This window comes from Schistocerca serialis, chromosome 10, assembly GCF_023864345.2.
Source record: "Schistocerca serialis cubense isolate TAMUIC-IGC-003099 chromosome 10, iqSchSeri2.2, whole genome shotgun sequence".
Classification (NCBI taxonomy): Eukaryota; Metazoa; Arthropoda; class Insecta; order Orthoptera; family Acrididae; genus Schistocerca; species Schistocerca serialis.
The window spans coordinates 238,335,450-238,355,588 of record NC_064647.1 but is presented as its reverse complement, the minus strand read 5'-3'; the positions used below and the strand labels follow the sequence as shown (position 1 = coordinate 238,355,588).

Genomic DNA, 20,139 nt, shown 5'->3' with positions numbered 1-20,139 from the left:
GTCTCTGGAGTGAAGACCATAACAACAACAACTCTGAAAGAAATTGAATCTCTTTGAGTTATTTTATGGGAGAGCTATCAGGAAAACACACACATAATTTAGAGGCAATGAGGCATGCTGTGTGGGCAATCTTTTCACACAAACAATCCATTGACCAAACACCAATGCACAATCTGTCTCCAAAACATGATTGTTGTAAGTTCAACAATAGAAATGAGACAGTCACACAAATGCGATTGAATGCAATTAAGCCCACATTCAGGTTTTTTGCAAATCCTGATTTATTGAGGAAGTGCCTTCACGGAAAGACACAAAAAGCAAATGAAAGCCTCAATAATTTAATTTGGATTAGATGCTCAAATATGACATAATGTGGAATTAAATTACTCAAAATAGGTGTCTATGATGCAGTTTTATGTTACAATAATGAAATAATGGCAGAATTGAAGTGTTGAAGAGAGTCGGTGTAGTTTCCGGTGTGTTTACCAAAAAAACATTTTTCACCATCGAGGAGAGCAGGGACAATAAAGCTAACAGATCAGTGTCTTACCTGCAAATACAGGCCAGGCAGATTCAAAGAGGAGAGAAGAGAAACTTGGAGGATGAGGAGTGTCAGTATCGAGGATTCTAAATTGAGGTAAGCTTATTACATGTAGAAGTCCGAGAAGAAAATCTTTGAACCTCATTTTCTCTGTTTTACATTTTTTACATTATTAGAAGCCTTTTCTCAAAAAGTGTATGCGCTGCTATGAAATTTTCAGGAACTGTTCGCAACATTTTGCTGTCTCCCTGGAACTAAAAAAATACGAGATCCAGCAATTTTAGATGATTGTATGTAGAAATATATTTAATTTTTGATGTGCAAAATTAAAAACTCTGTTAATGATACAATTTGTACCATAAACTAATATCTGTAGTTTAGTGGTCTTACAACCTTCTCAGGACACTACAATAAAATTTTCAGATTAATTGCATGATTATAATTTGACTTATGGCTTTTTATAAAAAAAGGCAATAAAAAATTAAAAATTCAGATTCCTGGCAAAATATTAATCCTGCATATTTTATGCACTAGTACTCAGGGATGTACCTCTTTTTTAGACAAATATCAGTGTCCTATGAGAAGTTCAGGCAGGCAGGTGCTAATGAGGTCCAAAACTCACAAAAATCTCACAACAGGAAAGTAAATAATAATGTTACCATATTTAACCAAAATATTCGTGGATTAAAGAAAAAAGTAGATTCTCACAAAAGTAAAGTAAAAAATAATGTTACCATTTTTCACCAAAATATTCCGGGATTGAAGATTAAAGTAGATGAGCTTCTGGTTTGTTTAGATGAGATTGAATCTGATAATGTAATAGATACCCTATGCCTGTTTGAGCTTCACATTGTGTCTGATATGGAGAAGGTAAATATCAGTGGTTATAAACTAGCTGCACATATGAGTAGAGAGAATAAGGTGGGAGGAGGAGTTGCCATATATGTCAAAAGTTATCACTGTGTAGAAAGCTTAGATACAAAAATGTTTTGTCTAGAGCAACATATAGAAGCATGTGCCTGTCAACTTAAACTGAAGGAGGGCTCTTTTATAATTGTGCCTGTCAACTTAAACTGATGGAGGGCTCTTTTATAATTGTAACAGTATATAGGTCCCCTTCAGGAAAATTTCATTTATTCCTGGAAAACTTGGATGCCTTGTTGTGCTATCTGTCAGATAGGGGAAAGCAAATTATTATTTGTGGGGACTTCAATGTTGATTCACTGAAAGAGTGTAATAGGAAGAATGACCTGGAAGTCTTGCTTGGTTCTTTCAATTTGTCATCTGTCAGTAATTTTCCTACTTGGGTAGTAAAGGACAGCAGCACATTGATAGATAACATTTTTATAGACCAAGATAGGTTTAAAAACATAAATTCTTGTCCTGTTGAGAATGGCCTTTCTGATCATGATGCTCAGCTAGTTACAGTATATGACATAGCTCCATTCAGTAATTCAAAACTACCCTCCAAAGTTGTGCGTTCAATTAATGACTCAACAATTAGAAATTTCAGAGAAAATCTTCAGCAGTTAGACTGGGATGAGGTGTACAAGGAACCCGATGCTAATTTAAAATGTAACTTATTTCATGATACACTTGTAAGAGAATTTGAAAACTGTTTCCCCAAGAAAGTAGTTAAATCTAATTATAAGAAACCATGCAAAAACCTTGGCTTACTAAAGGAATAAAAATATCTTGTAACCACAGAAGGGAACTGTATCTAACAACAAGAAAAAGTAATGATCCAGAAACAGCCAAATATTATAAAAACTACTGTGCTACATTAAGAAAAGTTATTAAAAAATCCAGAAGCATGTGCGTCATGTCTGAGATTAATACCTCTGACAACAAAATCAAAACAATTTGGAATATTGTTACAAGGGAGACAGGGCAACCAAGAGTAGAGGATGATGGCATCACCATCAAAGCAAATGGAAACTTGATGAACAACAAACCAGAAGTCGAAAACATTATGAATAATCATTTTTTAAATGTTGTAGAGAAAATAGAATCTAAATGTTCATTAGAAAAAGCAAGGCAGTTAATGGAAGAGGCCTTACCAACACCATTTGATACAATTGAAATTCCACCCACCTCTCCTTCTGAAATTAGGAAGATAATAAACTCTCTCAAGAATAAGAGCTCACATGGAATTGATGGCATTTCCAGCAGGATAATAAAAGCTTATTCCCAAGAAATAAGTGGGATTCTTAGCCACATATGTAACAGCTCTCTGAACCAGGGCATTATCCCAGACAGACTGAAGTGTGCCATTGTTAAACCACTGCATAAAAAAGGGGGATATGTCTGATGTCAACAACTATCGCACAATCTCTCTTCTGACTGCCTTATCCAAAATTCTTGAAAAAGAAATGTATTGTGGAGTAGCTTCACACCTTTGTATAAATAAAGTTTTAACAAAATGTCAGTTTGGTTTCCAGAAGGGTTTTTCAACGGAAAATGCTATATATACTTTCACTAATGAAATATTAAATGCTCTGAGTAACCGTAAGTCACCCGTTGGGATTTTTTGTGATCTATCAAAGGCTTTTGATTGTGTAAATCATGGAATACTTCTAGATAAGCTCAAGTACTGTGGTATGAATGGGACAGTGCTCAAATGGTTTAAATCATACCTAACTGGAAGAGTGCAGAAAGTTGAAATAAACAGCTCACATAATATGCGAAAAAGTGGTGATTTCTCGAACTGGGGAACAATCAAGAATGGGGTGCCACAAGATTTGGTCTTGGGTTCTCTGCTGTTCTTAATATATATTAATGACTTGCCATTCTATATTCATGAAGATGCAAAGCTGGTACTTTTCGCTGATGATACAAGTATAGCTATCACACCCAACAGACAGGAATTAACTGGCGAAATTGTAAACGATGTTTTTCAGAAAATCATAAAGTGGTTCTCTGCAAATGGGCTCTCATTAAACTTTGACAAAACACAGTATATACAGTTCCACACAGTAAATGGAATGACACAATTAATAAATATAGACTAACCGTAGGGGAGACTGTAGGGGACTGTAGGGGAAGACTTGACTCTACAGAATGATAAAATCTGACATCATGTTCGCAGTCTGTCTTGGTATCTGACAGGACATGGGATTCGAAGAAAGGATTGGCCAGCAAGCTCATTGGATCTGAATTACATAGAACATGCATGGAGTTTGCTCAGAAGAGCGATTGCTAGTCATCAACATCCTCCATTAATGAATGAAGCTGCCAGAAATGCTGCCATTGTGGGACGATGCATCTCAAGACGCCTGCACTGCATTGATACTGAACATGCCCTATCGCATTCAAGAGTGCCTGAGGATTCGTGGAGGATCTGCATGTTATTGAACAATGCACTGCACACACCATTTTACGGTTTCCGATGTTGTGGGACATTTTGAATTTTTTTGTTTTTCAAAAAATGTTCCTTCTTCATTTCATAATCTGTTCAAAGAGAACATTTGGAGTAGTTTTCCTTTGAGTAATATTCTACTTATATTATCACAAAATGCAGTATAAGATGTTTATCTCATTTCAAGATACAAGAACCAATCACATGTTTAACTTTTTTTGACAGATGTATTTAAGTAGCAAAAGAAATTAAAGGAATTCACATTGCTCTTGGATCCAAATGTTTGAACTACAGAAACAGAGACTATAGCACTGTAATTAATTAATTAATTAATTACTTTATTTATTTATTTCAGAATACAAATAGTCGCACTGATCAACTTTTTTTCAGCCGAACAAAATGTTCAAATGAGTTGGGTATTTTTCAGAGGTTGTTACAAAAAGGTACAGCCAAACTTTCAGGAAACATTCCTCACACACAAATAAAGAAAAGATGTTATGTGGACATGTGTCCGGAAACGCTTAATTTCCATGTTAGAGCTCATTTTAGTTTCGTCAGTATGTACTGTACTTCCTCGATTCACCGCCATGATTTCATACGGGATACTCTACCTGTGCTGCTAGAGCATGTGCCTTTACAAGTATGACACAACATGTGGTTCATGCACAATGGAGCTCCTGCACATTTCAGTTGAAGTGTTCGTGCGCTTCTCAACAACAGATTCAGTTACCGATGGATTGGTAGAGGCGGCCCAATTCCATGGCCTCCACGCTCTCCTGACCTCAACCCTCTTGACTTTCATTTATGGGGGCATTTGAAAGCTCTTGTCTACGCAACCCTGGTACCAAATGTAGAGACTCTTCGTGCTCGTATTGTGGACGGTTGTGATACAACACGCCATTCTCCAGGGCTGCATCAGCGCATCAGGGATTCCATGCGACGAAGGGTAGATGCATGTATCCTCGCTAACGGAGGACATTTTGAACATTTCCTGTAACAAAGTGTTTGAAGTCACGCTGGTACGTTCTGTTGCTGTGTGTTTCCATTCCATGATTAATGTGATTTGAAGAGAAGTAATAAAATGAGCTCTAACATGGAAAGTAAGCGTTTCCGGACGAATGTCCACATAACATATTTTCTTTCTTTGTGTGTGAAGAATGTTTCCTGAAAGTTTGGCCATACCTTTTCGTAACACCCTGTATATTTGAATTACAAAAACTGATGCAAGTATTTCCAAAAAAATATATAAAATTGTAAAACAACTTGCTTACAAGCTTGGCATTATCGAAGAGGTAGAAGAACCTCAGGGGATCTTTTGGGCATGAACTGCAACATAGGAAAAATGTCAAGGCAGCATCAAGTGGCCAAAAGGAAGAGAGAATACATGAATTTCAGTCAACTGTCGTTTCTTCAGACCATTGCCAGCATAAGGAAAGAAGATATTCATGACACACTCAAAAATTAAAAAAAAAAAACAGCCTATCTGCATTAAAGTAAAAATAAGAGTTTCCTGTTGTGTGAGCATGAGGAAGGTAGCTGATATGTTAAAATTATTGTTGTTCTGTATAATCATTCCTGAAATTAACAGTTACTGCTATTGTATGGTTCAACATGATTAACATGTGACTTGCAGTACCTTCAGCTGGGGTAACGTTGGCCCTCTGCAGGCAACATTTGCCCAGAGAAAAACAAAGATTCTATGTCTTGCAGCTCACACATGCATGGAGGTATAAGGAGATGCATACATGCACCAATGAATATCCTTGTTTCTAGTCTTGAACGATAGGTGGTAACATCAGCTACACTGCTAGTTCACTGTTTTTGTGATTCACAAATTTGCCACTGCACCAGCACTTGTTTTGTTATGGTCTGCAACTCGCGGCAAGTTAGTGTGGTTCTAACTTTCATTTGGTTATCAGTTACGGAAGTAATTTAGTTTTCGGTAAGTAGGCCTAGTTTTTGTTTCCGCTTCGTTTGTCTAGATTAAGATTTAAAACAGAGAGATGTCAATTTCTCCATATAAGTATGAAATAAATATTGTATTTCGCGATGGGGTAACATTGGCCCATGTTTTGGGGTTACGTTGGCCCAAACGATGTTAGGCTTACAGGTTGTTTATTTCGTTATCTATCAGTAATTTTTTTCATTGCCCTTTTGAACAGAATTCTTCCCAATGAGACTGAGAAATGTTTTTCTTCTTATTTAACAGACAATGTCACGAATACCCAAGAAGAAACTTGGCTGTAAATCATACACAAATTACTCACCGGAGAAGTTGGAAGAATGTTTAGAAGCAATTCGTGCACATCAAATGACGCAGCCTGAAGCAGAACAAAGGTTTGGGATACCCAGATCGACAATAAAAAACAAGCTTGCTTGCAAGCATTCAAAAAATGTAGGACGATCTCGACTGTTTACAGATGAGGAAGAACTTTCCTTTCAACACCGTCTCATAAAGTTGTGCGATTTTTGATTTCCAATTGATGAACTGGACTTTCGTATGGCTGTCAAAAGTTATTTAGATAAAAAGGGTGACAATATTCCTGTGTTCAAGAATAATTTGCTTGGTTATGAGTGGACAAAATACTTTTTGAAGCACCACAATGAACTCTCTGTTAGAATGAGCTGAAACATCAAAAAGGTAAGAGCTCAAATCACTGAAGCAGGCTTGAACAGTTATATGGATAACTTGAGTGAAGCTGTGAAAGATGTTCCACCGTCCAGAATCTGGAATTATTATGAAACGAACATCTGTGATGACCTAGGAAGTAAGAAGGTGATTTGCAAACGAGGTGCAAAATATGTAGAAAACATTTGTAACTTTAGTAAGAGCTCAACTTCTATACTGTTCTGTGGCAATGCTGAGGGCAGGTACTTGCCACCTTATGTAGTGTATAAAGCTAAGCACATTTGGTCCATATGAACAGAAAATGGACCTCAGCTCACTCGATACAAAAGAACCAAAAGTGGCTGGTTTGATGGAGTGACATTTGAAGATTGGTTTTTATCTCACTTTCTCCCTCCAGTGAAGCATGAAGAACAACAAATTGTACTCATTGGCGATAATCTGTCTTCCCATATTAACCAACAAATGATTCAGGTGTGTGAGGAAAATACCATTAGGTTTGTGTATTTACCACCTAACACCAGTCATCTCACACAACCATTAGATGTTGCTGTTTTTGCTTCGATGAAGAAACTATGGCGAGGGATCTTGAGGAAGTGGAAAGAGTCCAAGTCTAGCTCCAAGTTTACTACAGTCCCTAAAGACATGTTTCCTGTACTCCTGTATGAACTAATGGATGGCTTAAAAGTGAACATATCCAAAAATCTTATGTCCGGCTTTGAAAAGTATGGAATTTTTCCATTAAACAGGGAAAAGCTTATAGAATGCTTGCCGATGAATAAAAATCAAGTTGACATGGTACGAGAGGAATTCCTAGAACAGTTAGAGAGAAAAAGAAGTGAATATTTAACTTCCTCGACTGATGCTAAGAAAAGAAGAAAGAAGCTAGATGTACGTGGTGGGAAAAGCATCTCCGTTAACACTCTGAAACCGCTTGCTGCTGAGATACCTGCCTCTTCTCCACTTTCACCCAGAAATAAGGAAAGACAGAAGAGAAACACTCTGCCAAGTTGCTCAGATGATGATGATCCTGATGTATCACTGGGAGAATCAAGTGAAAAAATGAAACATTTTCAGTGCTTGAGGAGTGTTCATCAATCTGTAATGAGGATTATGTTGAAAATTACTTTGTAATTTTCCTTTTCAATGGGGAAAAGTATCCAGGACAAATAAGACAGATTAACAAGATGGGCTGTGTTGTTGAATGCATGGAGAAGAGACTTACTTGTTGTAGGTGGCCTGAAAGACCAGATTCGATGTTATATTCTTAGAAAGATGTGTTGTTCAAAATAAAAGAACCCAAAAAGGTGTCTAATAGGAACCAATTTTCATTTCCTGAATTGGACAACTTTAATTAATCAATTACTGGAATATTTAAACTGTTCTGAGCTTTTACAATAAATAATAAAACAAAAATATACTAATTGGTATTTCCTTTTTCATTCTCTCTCCTTAACTTTTAGTTATTTAACTCAATTTTGGGATTTAAAAGACTTATTGAAGTGTAGTAACATTCTATAATTCTATTGCATTTTTTTAAGTTTTTGTAGACACATGGGAACATGTGGGACTAAGTTACCCCAAGTGAAGTTAACATTGGCCCAATTTAAAAAAAAAAAAAAAAAATATTGCAGTCATAAACAGTTTCTAAAATTCGTTAACACTAGACTGATCATCACATATGGAATGTAGATGCTTTAAAAATATTGTATTACAGTTTACCAGTACTCTGTCAGCTACCAAGAGCTTTTGTTGTTGTTGTTGTGGTCTTCAGTCCTGAGACTGGTTTGATGCAGCTCTCCATGCTACTCTATCCTGTGCAAGCTTCTTCATCTCCCAGAACCTACTGCAACCAACATCCTTCTGAATCTGCTTGGTGTATTCATCTCTTAGTCTCCCTCTAAGATTTTTACCCTCCACGCTGCCCTCCAATACTAAATCCCTTGATGCCTCAAAACATGTCCTACCAACCAATCCCTTTTTCTAGTCAAGTTGTGCCACAAACTCCTCTTCTCCCCAATCCTATTCAACACCTCCTCATTAGTTATGTGATCTACCCATCTAATTTTCAGCATTCTTCTGTAGCACCACATTTCGAAAGCTTCTATTCTCTTCTTGTCTAAACTATTTATCATCCATGTTTCACTTCCATACATGGCTACACTCCATACAAATACTTTCAGAAACAACTTCCTGACACTTAAATCTATACTCGATGTTAACAAACTTCTCTTCTTCAGAAACGCTTTCCTTGCCATTGCCAGTCTCCATTTTATATCCTCTCTACTTCGACCATCATCAGTTATTTTGCTCCCCAAATAGCAAAACTCCTTTACTACTTTAAGTGTCTCATTTCCTTAACATGTCAAATATTGTGGAAAAGTGGGCCAGTGTTACCCCTGCTGATGATATCTGTTAAATTTGAGAGAAATTCTCATAAAATTAATGCAATAGTGCTGAATAAATTATCTGCCATGTTGTCCCCCTTCCAGCACCAAAACTGGCTATGTAATATGATAACTGTACAAATTGTTCAGTCCTTTTTCAATTTATGCTTACTGAACTGGCCTCTCTAATATAGATAGGTCACAGAGTTGTCTAACTAGGTATTCTCTAGATATACTCCAGGTAGAGGAAATTTCACTACAGTGTACACTCAGAGGCGAAACACTATAGCCAGAGACGCCTGCGTCTAGCAAGGTTTTTGTCCACAGGATAAAAGCACATTTAGAAATAATATTCGGACAAATGAATCTGTTCCACCATGCAAAGTTTCAACTGCTCCAATTCCTTACATGGTCAGTGGATCAAACAAGGCTCTTCAACTGCTTAGCTTGCCCAATAAGAAGACCTAGACATTTGCACATCTCTGGTAGCATCTGATCATCTGACGCATAGGCTTCCATTTTCTGACGGCCCTCCTAACCTCTTTCCAGTGGTGCCTATGATGATGATTTCTCTGCTTTCTCCTATATCGTCTTCTAGTTCTAGCACTGGTGATGAGAGTTATACTGGTGTGCCTGTGAAATTACTGCTGCTGGTGACAGTGATGCTGCATGTAGTGGTTCTATTTCTGGTAACTGAACGGTCCTGTTATTGGTAACACTTATGCTTGCTTTGATAGTTCTACTGAAGGTGACGATTCTGATGCTGATTACTGTTTGGGGTTGGTCATCTCTGAGTATCCCATGTCTGATGAAATCATTTGACATATCATATAATTATGGTTTCTATACAAACGTGGCATCTAGGAATCTGCTGCAAAGGTCATTGAATTTCCTGACTAATTATTTGCTTGCACAGGAGTTTTCCATCAGCGTAAGCTGTACTTGTGTGGAGAACTAACTACTAACACATTTCACTGAAGCATTCTCTCAAGTGTTTCTGTTGGCATCCTTGTTATTTAACAACTTATCAATGGAGATCACTGCTACTTACTTTCATTTCCAACGACATAATTTATTCCTCTTGTTCCTTTCTTTATTGCCTTGTGATCTATGTCTACATCCGTACTGCGCAAACCAGTGTGAAGTACACAGTAAAAGATAGGCCTACATCCCATTGTACCACTTTTTCCACATTTCATCCGTGTATGGATCGCAGGAAGAATGTCTGCTGAAACGCCTCTGAGCGCGCTGTCATCTCGTCTTCAATGGGGACGATACGTTGGTGGTTGTAGTATATTTCTCGCTTACTGCTGGAAGTTGTTGATTATGTGAGCTTTCGCAATTAGTCGGCGTCTGTCTTCACGTGTTTCGCAATTCAAACTCCTTGACGTCTCCCGCGGTTCAATACTAGTACATTGTTATAACTACACTAAGTAAATAGTTCATCAGCTTCCTTCTACTTCACCAAATTAATTCCAATTTTATGACTCTTTTAAATTACTGAATTTCGCGCTTCTTTGGGAGTAAATGGTAGCCCCATTGTTCATAACGAAAAAGTACTGTATTGGACACTTAAGAACAGTTATTCATTTAGAATAAGATCAGGTCAAGGAATAAATGCACGGAAAGAATGAGAGCAATTGTTGCTCTTATCTAGAATTTTGCATGTTTCACTTTGTCAAAAACCAAGTGTAACTAACGTGCACTCAAAATGTTTTTAAACCCTCGGTAGATTAGATTTTTAAGGACATGAATTACGTGATAGTCTAAAAAACAGTCTGAAGTTTCGTGAAGCATTCCCACTTGCTCTGAACTTTAACTGAATTGGAAGTCTGTCAATGAGCACAGAGTACTCAATGCTACACGCGCTCACAGCTGTATCTTTGTCAAGGGAGCACAGATCTTTTGCCAAACATCATAATAAGGTAAGCGTCATGGCGGCAATGAAAGAAGTGGTGTCATTGTATCAGCAACTGAAAACAGAATGGAACAAGAAACCACCGAACCTGAACAAATGTGGAGAACTTTTAACGAAATTAAAGGTAGTAATGTTCTTTTGTAAAATATTCACTCAGTACTTCTTAAGTAATTTCTACTTGTAAGATTGTGCACGGAAGGAGGTAAATTATGTGACACCTGGTAAACCTGACACCCACACCTTGGTTCTCGATATGTTTCTGTGCCCTTTGATCATCAGTTTTTCACTTTATATTTTGAAGCGGAATTTTAGTCTCTTGTCGTTCGTAGTCAGTTCAGTAAACCCAGCAACCTCTACTCATCCCATTTGTTTCGTATCATTCCCACGACCAAGATTTCAGGGGGATGGCCACTATCGCATGATATCTCCTAATATATTAAGGCAATAAGTTCGCTTGACACGACAGTTTTGTTTTTTGAATTAACAGAGAATATGCTGGCCTTGATACAATTTCTTTCGAACAAGATTATACTTTTTAGTGACTGCGTATGCCCAGAAATGTTCTTTGTGATTCTTATTTAGCTGTCTTTGTGTGCTTTCGTGGCAAATGGTCAGGGAAGCGGTGTATTAGATTTGGGCAGTTTGCCTCTCAGCAAGGAATTTTTCAGATTGTCGTCTATAGCATGAGAATGTTTTGTGCGAAAACACATTTAGGTTGTACGTAATTGTAAGAGTTGCAAGCAAATTTTTACCACAAAATTGTTCAATTAATGTAAAGGAATAGTCATTTGTTAGTATGGTCAAGCATTGCTGCCACTATGACAGGTTTCACTGCTGTCAATTATTCCTCCACATTCGTGTTGATGTAGCTATATACATGTCAGTCCCAAGCCCTACCCACCCACAAACTACTTTGGCTGAGTAGCATGGTATATGTATGAAAGGTGTGGTGTTGTAATAATAATCCACCAGGACTGTTTTTCCCCCCTCTGCTGGCTATGAGAGATGGTTAATTGTGACGTCGTGTGGTATAAAATCTTAAATGTTATTTCTCATTTGATACTTTTTTCATCACAATAAATTTACAGATTAGCAATGTTTTATGCAAATAGTTGTTTGTGGTTCTCTGCTGTTCTATTTTGTACATTCCTTGGATGGTGGTTTATAATTGGCATTGTTAACTGTAATTTGTAAATTTTATAGTTTGGCATTGTTGTTCTTTGATGTATATAATACATTTAGCTCTTTGTGAATGCAAACTACAAGTATAATTTGTATTTCTAGTAAAATTCCGAAACATTTTCTCCTAAATTTTTCAGTGTTTTGGATATTTGTGCAATAGGTTCACAATAATGGTATGTGGCCAAAACCAGTTGCTTGTTAAACAATTTAAACAGCAGTTAATAGTGTCAGTATCATCATTTTGAAGTTTTATGAAAGCTCTAAGACCCAATAAATAATAGTATTTTAATATTAGTTTTGGATTACTAAACTCAGCATTCATTGCTGTGAATGCAGACAGATTGTTAACAATCTTTGCTGAATTTTGCTAGTGTGTTGTTAAGTTGGTGTACTAGAGTCAGAGCTACCTGTCAAAGAAGTCAGACTGGCTGGGCAACGATGGAAAGCTTAGTCAGTCAAGTACCTTTGCTTTTCCATTTTAACAAGTCATTCTAACAGCCCTTGCACAAAATTTCTTCAGAGATGGCACAGGTAGTATTGCCGTGTATGTGTGGCATGTGGTCTGATATGGATGGTGCCAATTTGATGCTTGCTGACAAGTCTCATTGCCTATGAGCTTATATTAACTGAATGCTCGATGGTAACATACTCTTTTACATGTCCCCTATTGAAAATAAGACTATGCTTAAATTTCTATGGTGATTAAATATTCCTGTGTCTTAAACATTATGGATAATTTCCCTTGATGTGGGGAACACTACAAAAGTTGCATCTGTGTATGTCAAAACAATTTCCCCTACTTCTCAGTTCCCACCCCCACCCCAAAAGCAGAACTCACACTTCCCTCTGTGTCTTTATACATTATTGGGGAAATAAATTGACAGCAAGGTGTGAAAGGGGATAGAAGATCGCCTGAAGTAACACCATCAAGTTGTTCAGTATATTATTAAATAAGGTCATGTGACGGTAAGCAAGAGCTGAAACAAAGTAAAATTAGCTTCACATTTTCCAAGTATCAGTTGTAAAGACTCAATAGAGCCAGTCTCTCTCAATAAAGAAACATCGAAGCTCACTAGAATTATTAACTCATAAGATTCAAGACAATAGAAAATAAGTAAAAATCCAGTGTGATGAGTTTCCCTGCGGAAGGTCCTTGTAAATGCAAATTAAATAAAAAGCTGCTGCACTGACATTTTGCTCTCATTTCCAAGAATTGGGGTTCAAATCTATATCTGGCCAGCCATATTTAGATTTTCTGTATTAAGACTTGTCGTCCAGTCAATGATATATGATCCTGGACACCAGGCAGTGCTGACAGCTTTCAGCTCTGAAGTGTAAATGGCTGCATATGGAAACAGTCTGTAGAACTTGAATAACACTGAAGCATTACTGTAGACATGCACAAAATTGTTTTATGTGCTTGGTCGAGATAGTCATGCCAAGCCCACTGCAAATGTCAGGGATAGTCTCTCACCAACTCTACTGTAGTACAGTATGGTTCTTTTGGAAACAACTGATTCCCATCCACACCAGTGTTCAGTCTGAGCTTGTTTTCCATCTCATATCATTGGAGCTCAGAATTTTGTGTGATATCAACTTGCTAATGAAAACGAGTAAAATGTGTAAGAATATATGCAATCCAATATTTTATTAGATATTAAGCATAAAGCGTAGAGGGAGACCACGAGATGAATACACTAAGCAGATTCAGAAGGATGTAGGTTGCAGTAGGTACTGGGAGATGAAAAAGCTTGCACAGGATAGAGTAGCATGGAGAGCTGCATCAAACCAGTCTCAGGACTGAAGACCACAACAACAACAAGCATAAAACAATAATTTTAACTGAAAACAACTTCGGAGTTACACTATAGCATGCTATATTAGCTTAATATGCACTTAAAAAGTCAAGGAACATGAAAAGTACATTAAGAAGGTATGTTTCAGTTACTAAATTTTAAAAGTCTATACTGTTGCCATGCCAAGTACACTAATGTGTTAGCAAAAGAAAATTATCTTTTGTCACTGTTTATTAAAATACCTTTCACTGAAATTACTTATGTACCCTACCTTACCTTTCATTTTGAAAGCAATGATCGTCCAAATACTTGTCCAAATTGTTTGCAGGCATAGGATCTTGCCAGTCAGAAAGAATGTTATTGTAGGAGAAAAATGATCCCTCCACATAACATGATATTGATGGTGGGAATTTTAGGAGAGGAAATGTTCCTGGAGAGTTGTCCACTGCATCGTCTTCTCTCTTGATGGCGGTACTGCATGCAGTAGCAAAAGTCGAATAACCTGGTTTCTTGCAAAAATAGTGTCAAATGTACTCAGGGGCCCTCTGCCCAGGAACACTCCCAATCTCCATTAGTTTTCATTTGATGTTTCAACAATAGTCCTGATAGATTCTAATTCCTCAAGGTTGCTGGTAAGGGAGCTGGAATTGCTATAATTGTATTACAGAGCATTTGAATTTTAGGTTCACCAGTAGTTTAAGAATCATAAAAGGTTTTATACTTGGATGAGACCTGGAGACGTCAGAAGGTTTCAGGTTGATTATATAATTGTAAGGCAGAGATTTAGGAACCAGGTTTTAAATTGTAAGACATTTCCAGGGGCAGATGTGGACTCTGACCACAATTTATTTGTTATTAACTGTTGCTTAAAACTGAAGAAGGTGGGAAAGGGTAGGAACTTAAGGAGATGGGACATGGATAAATTGAAAAACCAGAGGTTGCTGAGAGCTTCAGAGGAAGCATAGGCAATGGTTGACTAGAATAGGGGAAAGGAATACTGTAGAAAATGAAAAGGTAGCTTTAAGATATGAAATAATAAAGGTAGCAGAGAATCAAATAGGTAAAAAGACATGGTCTTTTAGGAATTCTGGGATTTAATTGATGAAAGGAGAAAATGTAGAAATGCAATAAAAGAAAGCAGGAGAAACAGAATACAAAAATCTAAAAAATAAGACTTACAGGAAGTGCAAAATGGCTAATCAGGAATGGCTAGAGGACAAATGTAGGGATTTAGAAGCATGCATCACTAGGGGAAAGATAGATACCTCCTGCAGGAAAATTGAGACTTTTGGAGAAAAGAGAACCACCTGGCCGGAATATTGAGAGCTCAGATGGTAAACTAGTCTAAGCAAAGAAAAGGAAGGTGAAAGGAGTATATAGACGGTCTGTACAAGGGAGATGTGCTTGAGAACAATATTATAGAAAGAGACGTAGATGAGATGGGAGGTGTGATACTGAGAGAGTAATCTGCTAGAGCTCTGAAAGACATAAGCTGAAACAAGGCCCCAGGAGAAGAAGATATTCTGTCAGAATCACTGATAGCCTTGGGAGAGCCAGCCATGACAGAACTCTTCCATGTCGTATGCAAGATGTATGAGACAGCCAAAATATGGTCTGACTTCAAGAAAAATGTAGTAATTGCAGTTCCAAAGAAAGCAGCTGCTGACAGGTGTGAAAATTATTAAATTATCAGTTCAAGAAGTCACGGTTGCAAAATCTAACAGAAGTTCTTTACAGAAGAATGGAAAAACTGGTGGAAGCTGACCTCAGGGGTGACCAATTTAGATTCCTGAGAAATATAATAACACACGAGGCAATACTGACTCTTTAAAACTTCTCATAGAAGCTAGAGAAGGGACAAACTACATTTATAACATTTGTGGACTTAGAGAAAACTTTTGACAGTGTTAACTGGAATACTCTCTTTGAAGTTCTGAGGGTAGCAGGGGTACACTACAGGGAGCGAAAGGCTATTTACAATTTGTACAGAAACCAGATGGCAGTTAAGAGTCGGGCGGCCATGAGAGGGAAGCATGGTTGAAAAGGGAGCGAGGCAGGGTTGTAGCCTATCCCCGTTGTTATTCAGTCTGTATATTGAGCAGGCAGTAAAGAAAACAAAAGAAAAATTTGGAGTAGGAATTAAAACCAAGGGAGAAGAAATAAAAACTTTAATGTTTGCTGTTGACATTGTAATTCTGTTAGAGACAGCAAAGGACGTGGAAGAGCAGTTGAATGGAATCGACATTGTCTTGAAAGGAGGATAAAAATGACATCGACAAAATCAAAATGAGGATAATGGAATGTAGTCAAATCAGGTGATGCTGAGGGAATTAAATTAAATTAGGAGACAACGCACTTCAACTAGTAGCGGCCTAGATGAGTTCTGCTCTTTGGGCAGCAAAATAACATAATAGTCGAAGTAGGAAGGATATAAAATGTTGACTGTCAATGGCAAAAAAGCATTTCTGGGAACGAGAAATTTGTTGAAATTGAATATAGATTTAAGTGTTAGGAAGTCGTGTCTGAAATACCTTTCGGGATTGTAGCCATGTATGGAAGTGAAACATGAATAATATACAGAGAACCAACAGACCTTTCAGAACAGATCCAGAGTACCTACAAATAAACAAGAAACAAATAATAGAAGAAATTACGAAAATCAATAGCAACAACTGGACAGAACTGTCAGAAAAAGTAAAAGAACTGATAAAATTGGGGCAGCCACCGAGAAAAAGGAAACACCGATGGTGGAACATCACATGCGACAGGGCCATAGAAGACAGAATACAAGCCTGGAAAAAATTTAACAGCCATAAAACACAAGAAAAATGGGAGGACTTCAACAAGATACAGAAAAACACTTCAAAAACAACCCGAAGAGAAAAAAGTGGTTACGAAAACAGCAGGTTGAAGGAGATAGAAGAAGACTTCACCAGAAACAACACACGAAATTTTTACAGAGTATTCCGAGAAAATATGACAGGATATCAGCCACCAAACTCATGCTTCAAAAGACAAGATGGAACACTGGAGACAAATCCGAAGAAAAACTGAAATATTAGCCAGATACTTTGACACGTTACTTAACTGTGATGAACCAAAACAGAGATTACAGTTTACAAAACCAGAACCCAACCGGGACTCCGAACCCCCAACATATGAAGAAATCGTTAAAATAATAAAATCATTGAAAAATAACAGAGCACCAGGTGAAGATGGACTGATTGCAGATATCTGGAAATTAGACCATGAAAACAATACACCCAAAATTCATAGTATAATCAAAAACATCTGGGAAACAGAAAAGATACCAGAAGAATGGAAGTCAGCCCTAATACACCCCCTTCACAAGAAAGGAGACAAAACAGACCCTAACTGTAGAGGAATTTTGTTACTGCCGGTGGCATACAAAATTCTATCAAAAGCTCTGTTAAATCGCCTAGAACCTCAGATAGATCCACAGATTGGAGAATGCCAAGGAGGGTTCAGGAAGGGAAGATCATGCAGTGAGCAGATCTGGTGTCTGAGAACATTATTAACAACGAGAAAGTCCAGAAACACCACAGTAACATTTGTTGATTTCAAGAAGGCTTAAGATTCCATAGACAGAGAAACACTTTTTAATACACTAGAAGAAATGAAGGTAAACAATAAAACCAGAAAACTAATTCAGGAAACATTAACAAATACAAAGTCAAAAGTGAAGTTCATGGGCGAGATCTCAGAATCTTTCGAAATCAAGACAGGAGTGAGACAGGGAGATGGCCTGTCACCCATTTTATTTAACGCTGTTTTAGAGAAAATAATCAGGACGTGGGACAAAGGAGTCAATGGGGTAAAGATGGGGAGAGAGAAAAATAGAACCGTCAACATAAAATGTGTGGCCTTTGTCGATGAGATAGCCATCATTACAAATGACAGAAAAGAAGCCCTAGAGATATTGCATGAAATCGCAGCCAGAACAGGACTACAAATATCACATGAAAACACCCAGTACGTGGACACAAAATCTACAGACAGAAGCCCATTGATAACAAAAAACGGAAAGATAACACAAGTAGAAAGTTTCAAATACCTGGGAGAGATTATACAGAAAACAGGACTGAATTCAACAGCCAATGAAGAAAGGGTTACAAAACTACACAAAGCGTACAGACTTAATGGAACCATTACAATAAAAGAAATATTTCCATCAATGCCAAGTTAAGACATTACAAAACAGTAGTCTTACCTGAGGCCTTGTATGCCTCAGAAACAACAGTAATCAGAGGAAGAACTAAAATCAAGGAAATGGAAAAGCAAGAGAGGAAAATTCTGAGAAAGATCTATGGGCCAGTTCAGAGACGGGGGATCTGGATAAAGAGACCAACAAAGGAATTGTACAAACAGGCAGATACAATTACAGACAATATCAGAAAAAGAAGGGCAAAATTCTATGGGCACATTCATAGGATGAATGAAAATAGGCTGACCAAGATGATTTTTAACATAGTGGTGACGAATAAGGTGAAAACTAACTGGGTAAAGGAAACCATGGAAGACCTCAAAAATCTAAACATCTCCACAGAAGAAATATCAAACAGAGGAAAATACAGAGGAAAAATCAACAAACAAATTCGAAGAAACACCAAAAGAGAAGAAATCAGGAAAGAAGTGGACAGAAGAGAGGAAGAAGAAACACAATGAATTTGAGAGGTTTTTGGGAAGAGAAAAGAAAGAGACAGAAAAAAGTGCCACGAGTGTGAAATGTACCAATTTATGTACCATATTGTCATTGTGAATATTGATCGTGTTTTAACGCTCTCCTTAATGGGGAATTAACGATGATAATAATAATAATACAGTTTAGGCAGAAAGAGAATAGAAGCTTTCGAAATGTGGCGCTACAGAGAATGTTGAAGATTAGATGGTTAGTTCAAATAACTGTTGAGGAGGTACTGAGTAGAATCGGGGAGACAAGAAATTCGGGCACAAACTGACGAGAAGAAGGGACTGGTTAAGAGGACACATTCAGAGCTATCAATGGGTCATCAATTTAGGACTGAAGGGGTGGGGGGGGGGGCTAAAATTGGAGATTAAGGGGGCTGCACAGGATAGAGTAGAATAGAGAGCTACATCAAACTAGTCTTTGGATTGAAAGCTACAACAACATTATTGTTGTTGTTCTTGTTGTTGTTGTAGTAGTAGTCTTCAGTCCTGAGACTGGTTTGATGCAGCTCTCCATGCTACTCCATCCTGTGCAAGCTTCTTCATCTCCCAGTACCTACTGCAACCTACATCCTTCTGAATCTGCATAGTGTATTCATCTCTTGGTCTCTCTCTACGATTTTTACCCTCCACATTGCCCTCCAGTACTAAATATGTATTCCCTTGATGCCTCAGAACATGTCCTGCTAACCGGTCCCTTCTTCTTGTTAAGTTGTGCCACAAATTCCTCTTCGCCCCAATTCTGTTCAATACCTCCTCATTAGTTATGTGATATACCCATCTAATCTTCAACATTTTTCTGTAGCACCACATTTCGAAAACTTCTATTCTCTTCTTGTCCAGACTATTTATCGTCCATGTTTCACTTCCATACATGGCTACACTCTATACAAATACTTTCAGAAACGACTTCCTGACTCTTAAATTTATACTCGATGTTAACAAATTTCTCTTCTTCAGAAACGCTTTCCTTGCGATTGCCAGTCTACATTTTATATCCTCTTACTTCGACCATCATCAGTTATTTTGCTCCCCAAATAGCAAAACTCCTTTACTGCTTTAAGTGTCTCATTTCCTAATCTAATTCCCTCAGCATCACCCGACTTAAATCGACTACATTCCGTTATCCTCGTTTTGCCTTTGTTGTTGTTCATCTTATATCCTCCTTTCAAGACACTGTCCGTTCCATATAACTGCTCTTCCAAGTCCTTTGTTGTCTCTGACAGAATTACAATGTCATCGGCGAACCTCAAAGTTTTTATTTCTTCTCCATGGATTTTAATTCCTACTCAGAATTTTTCTTTTGTTTCCTTTACTGCTTGCTCAATATACAGATTGAATAACATTGGGGAGAGGCTACAACCCTGTCTCACTCCCTTCCCAACCACTGCTTCCCTTTCATGCCCCTCAACTCTTATAACTGCCATTTTGTTTCTGTATAAAATAGTAAATAGCCTTTTGCTCCCTGTATTTTACCCCTGCCTCCTTTACAATTTGAAAGAGAGTATTCCAGTCAACATTGTCAAAAGCTTTCTCTAACTACAAATGCTAGAAACATAGGTTTGCTATTTCCTTAATCTTTCTTCTAAGATAAGTCGTAGGGTCAGTATTGCCTCACGTGTTC

At 37.5% G+C, this 20,139-nt stretch overlaps 1 protein-coding gene across 2 annotated transcripts in view; it reads left to right on the top strand.

Annotated features, from left to right (window-relative positions):
- Positions 1-10,807: 10,807 nt before the first annotated feature.
- Positions 10,808-20,139, top strand: part of LOC126425111 (26S proteasome non-ATPase regulatory subunit 8-like) — a 66,369-nt gene continuing 57,037 nt past the window's right edge. For both annotated transcript variants that reach the window (XM_050088040.1, XM_050088039.1), the window contains exon 1: positions 10,808-10,954. In XM_050088040.1, coding sequence (XP_049943997.1) covers positions 10,847-10,954 — 108 coding nt within the window. In that variant the 5' untranslated portion in view covers positions 10,808-10,846. The remainder of the gene's footprint in view (positions 10,955-20,139) is intronic.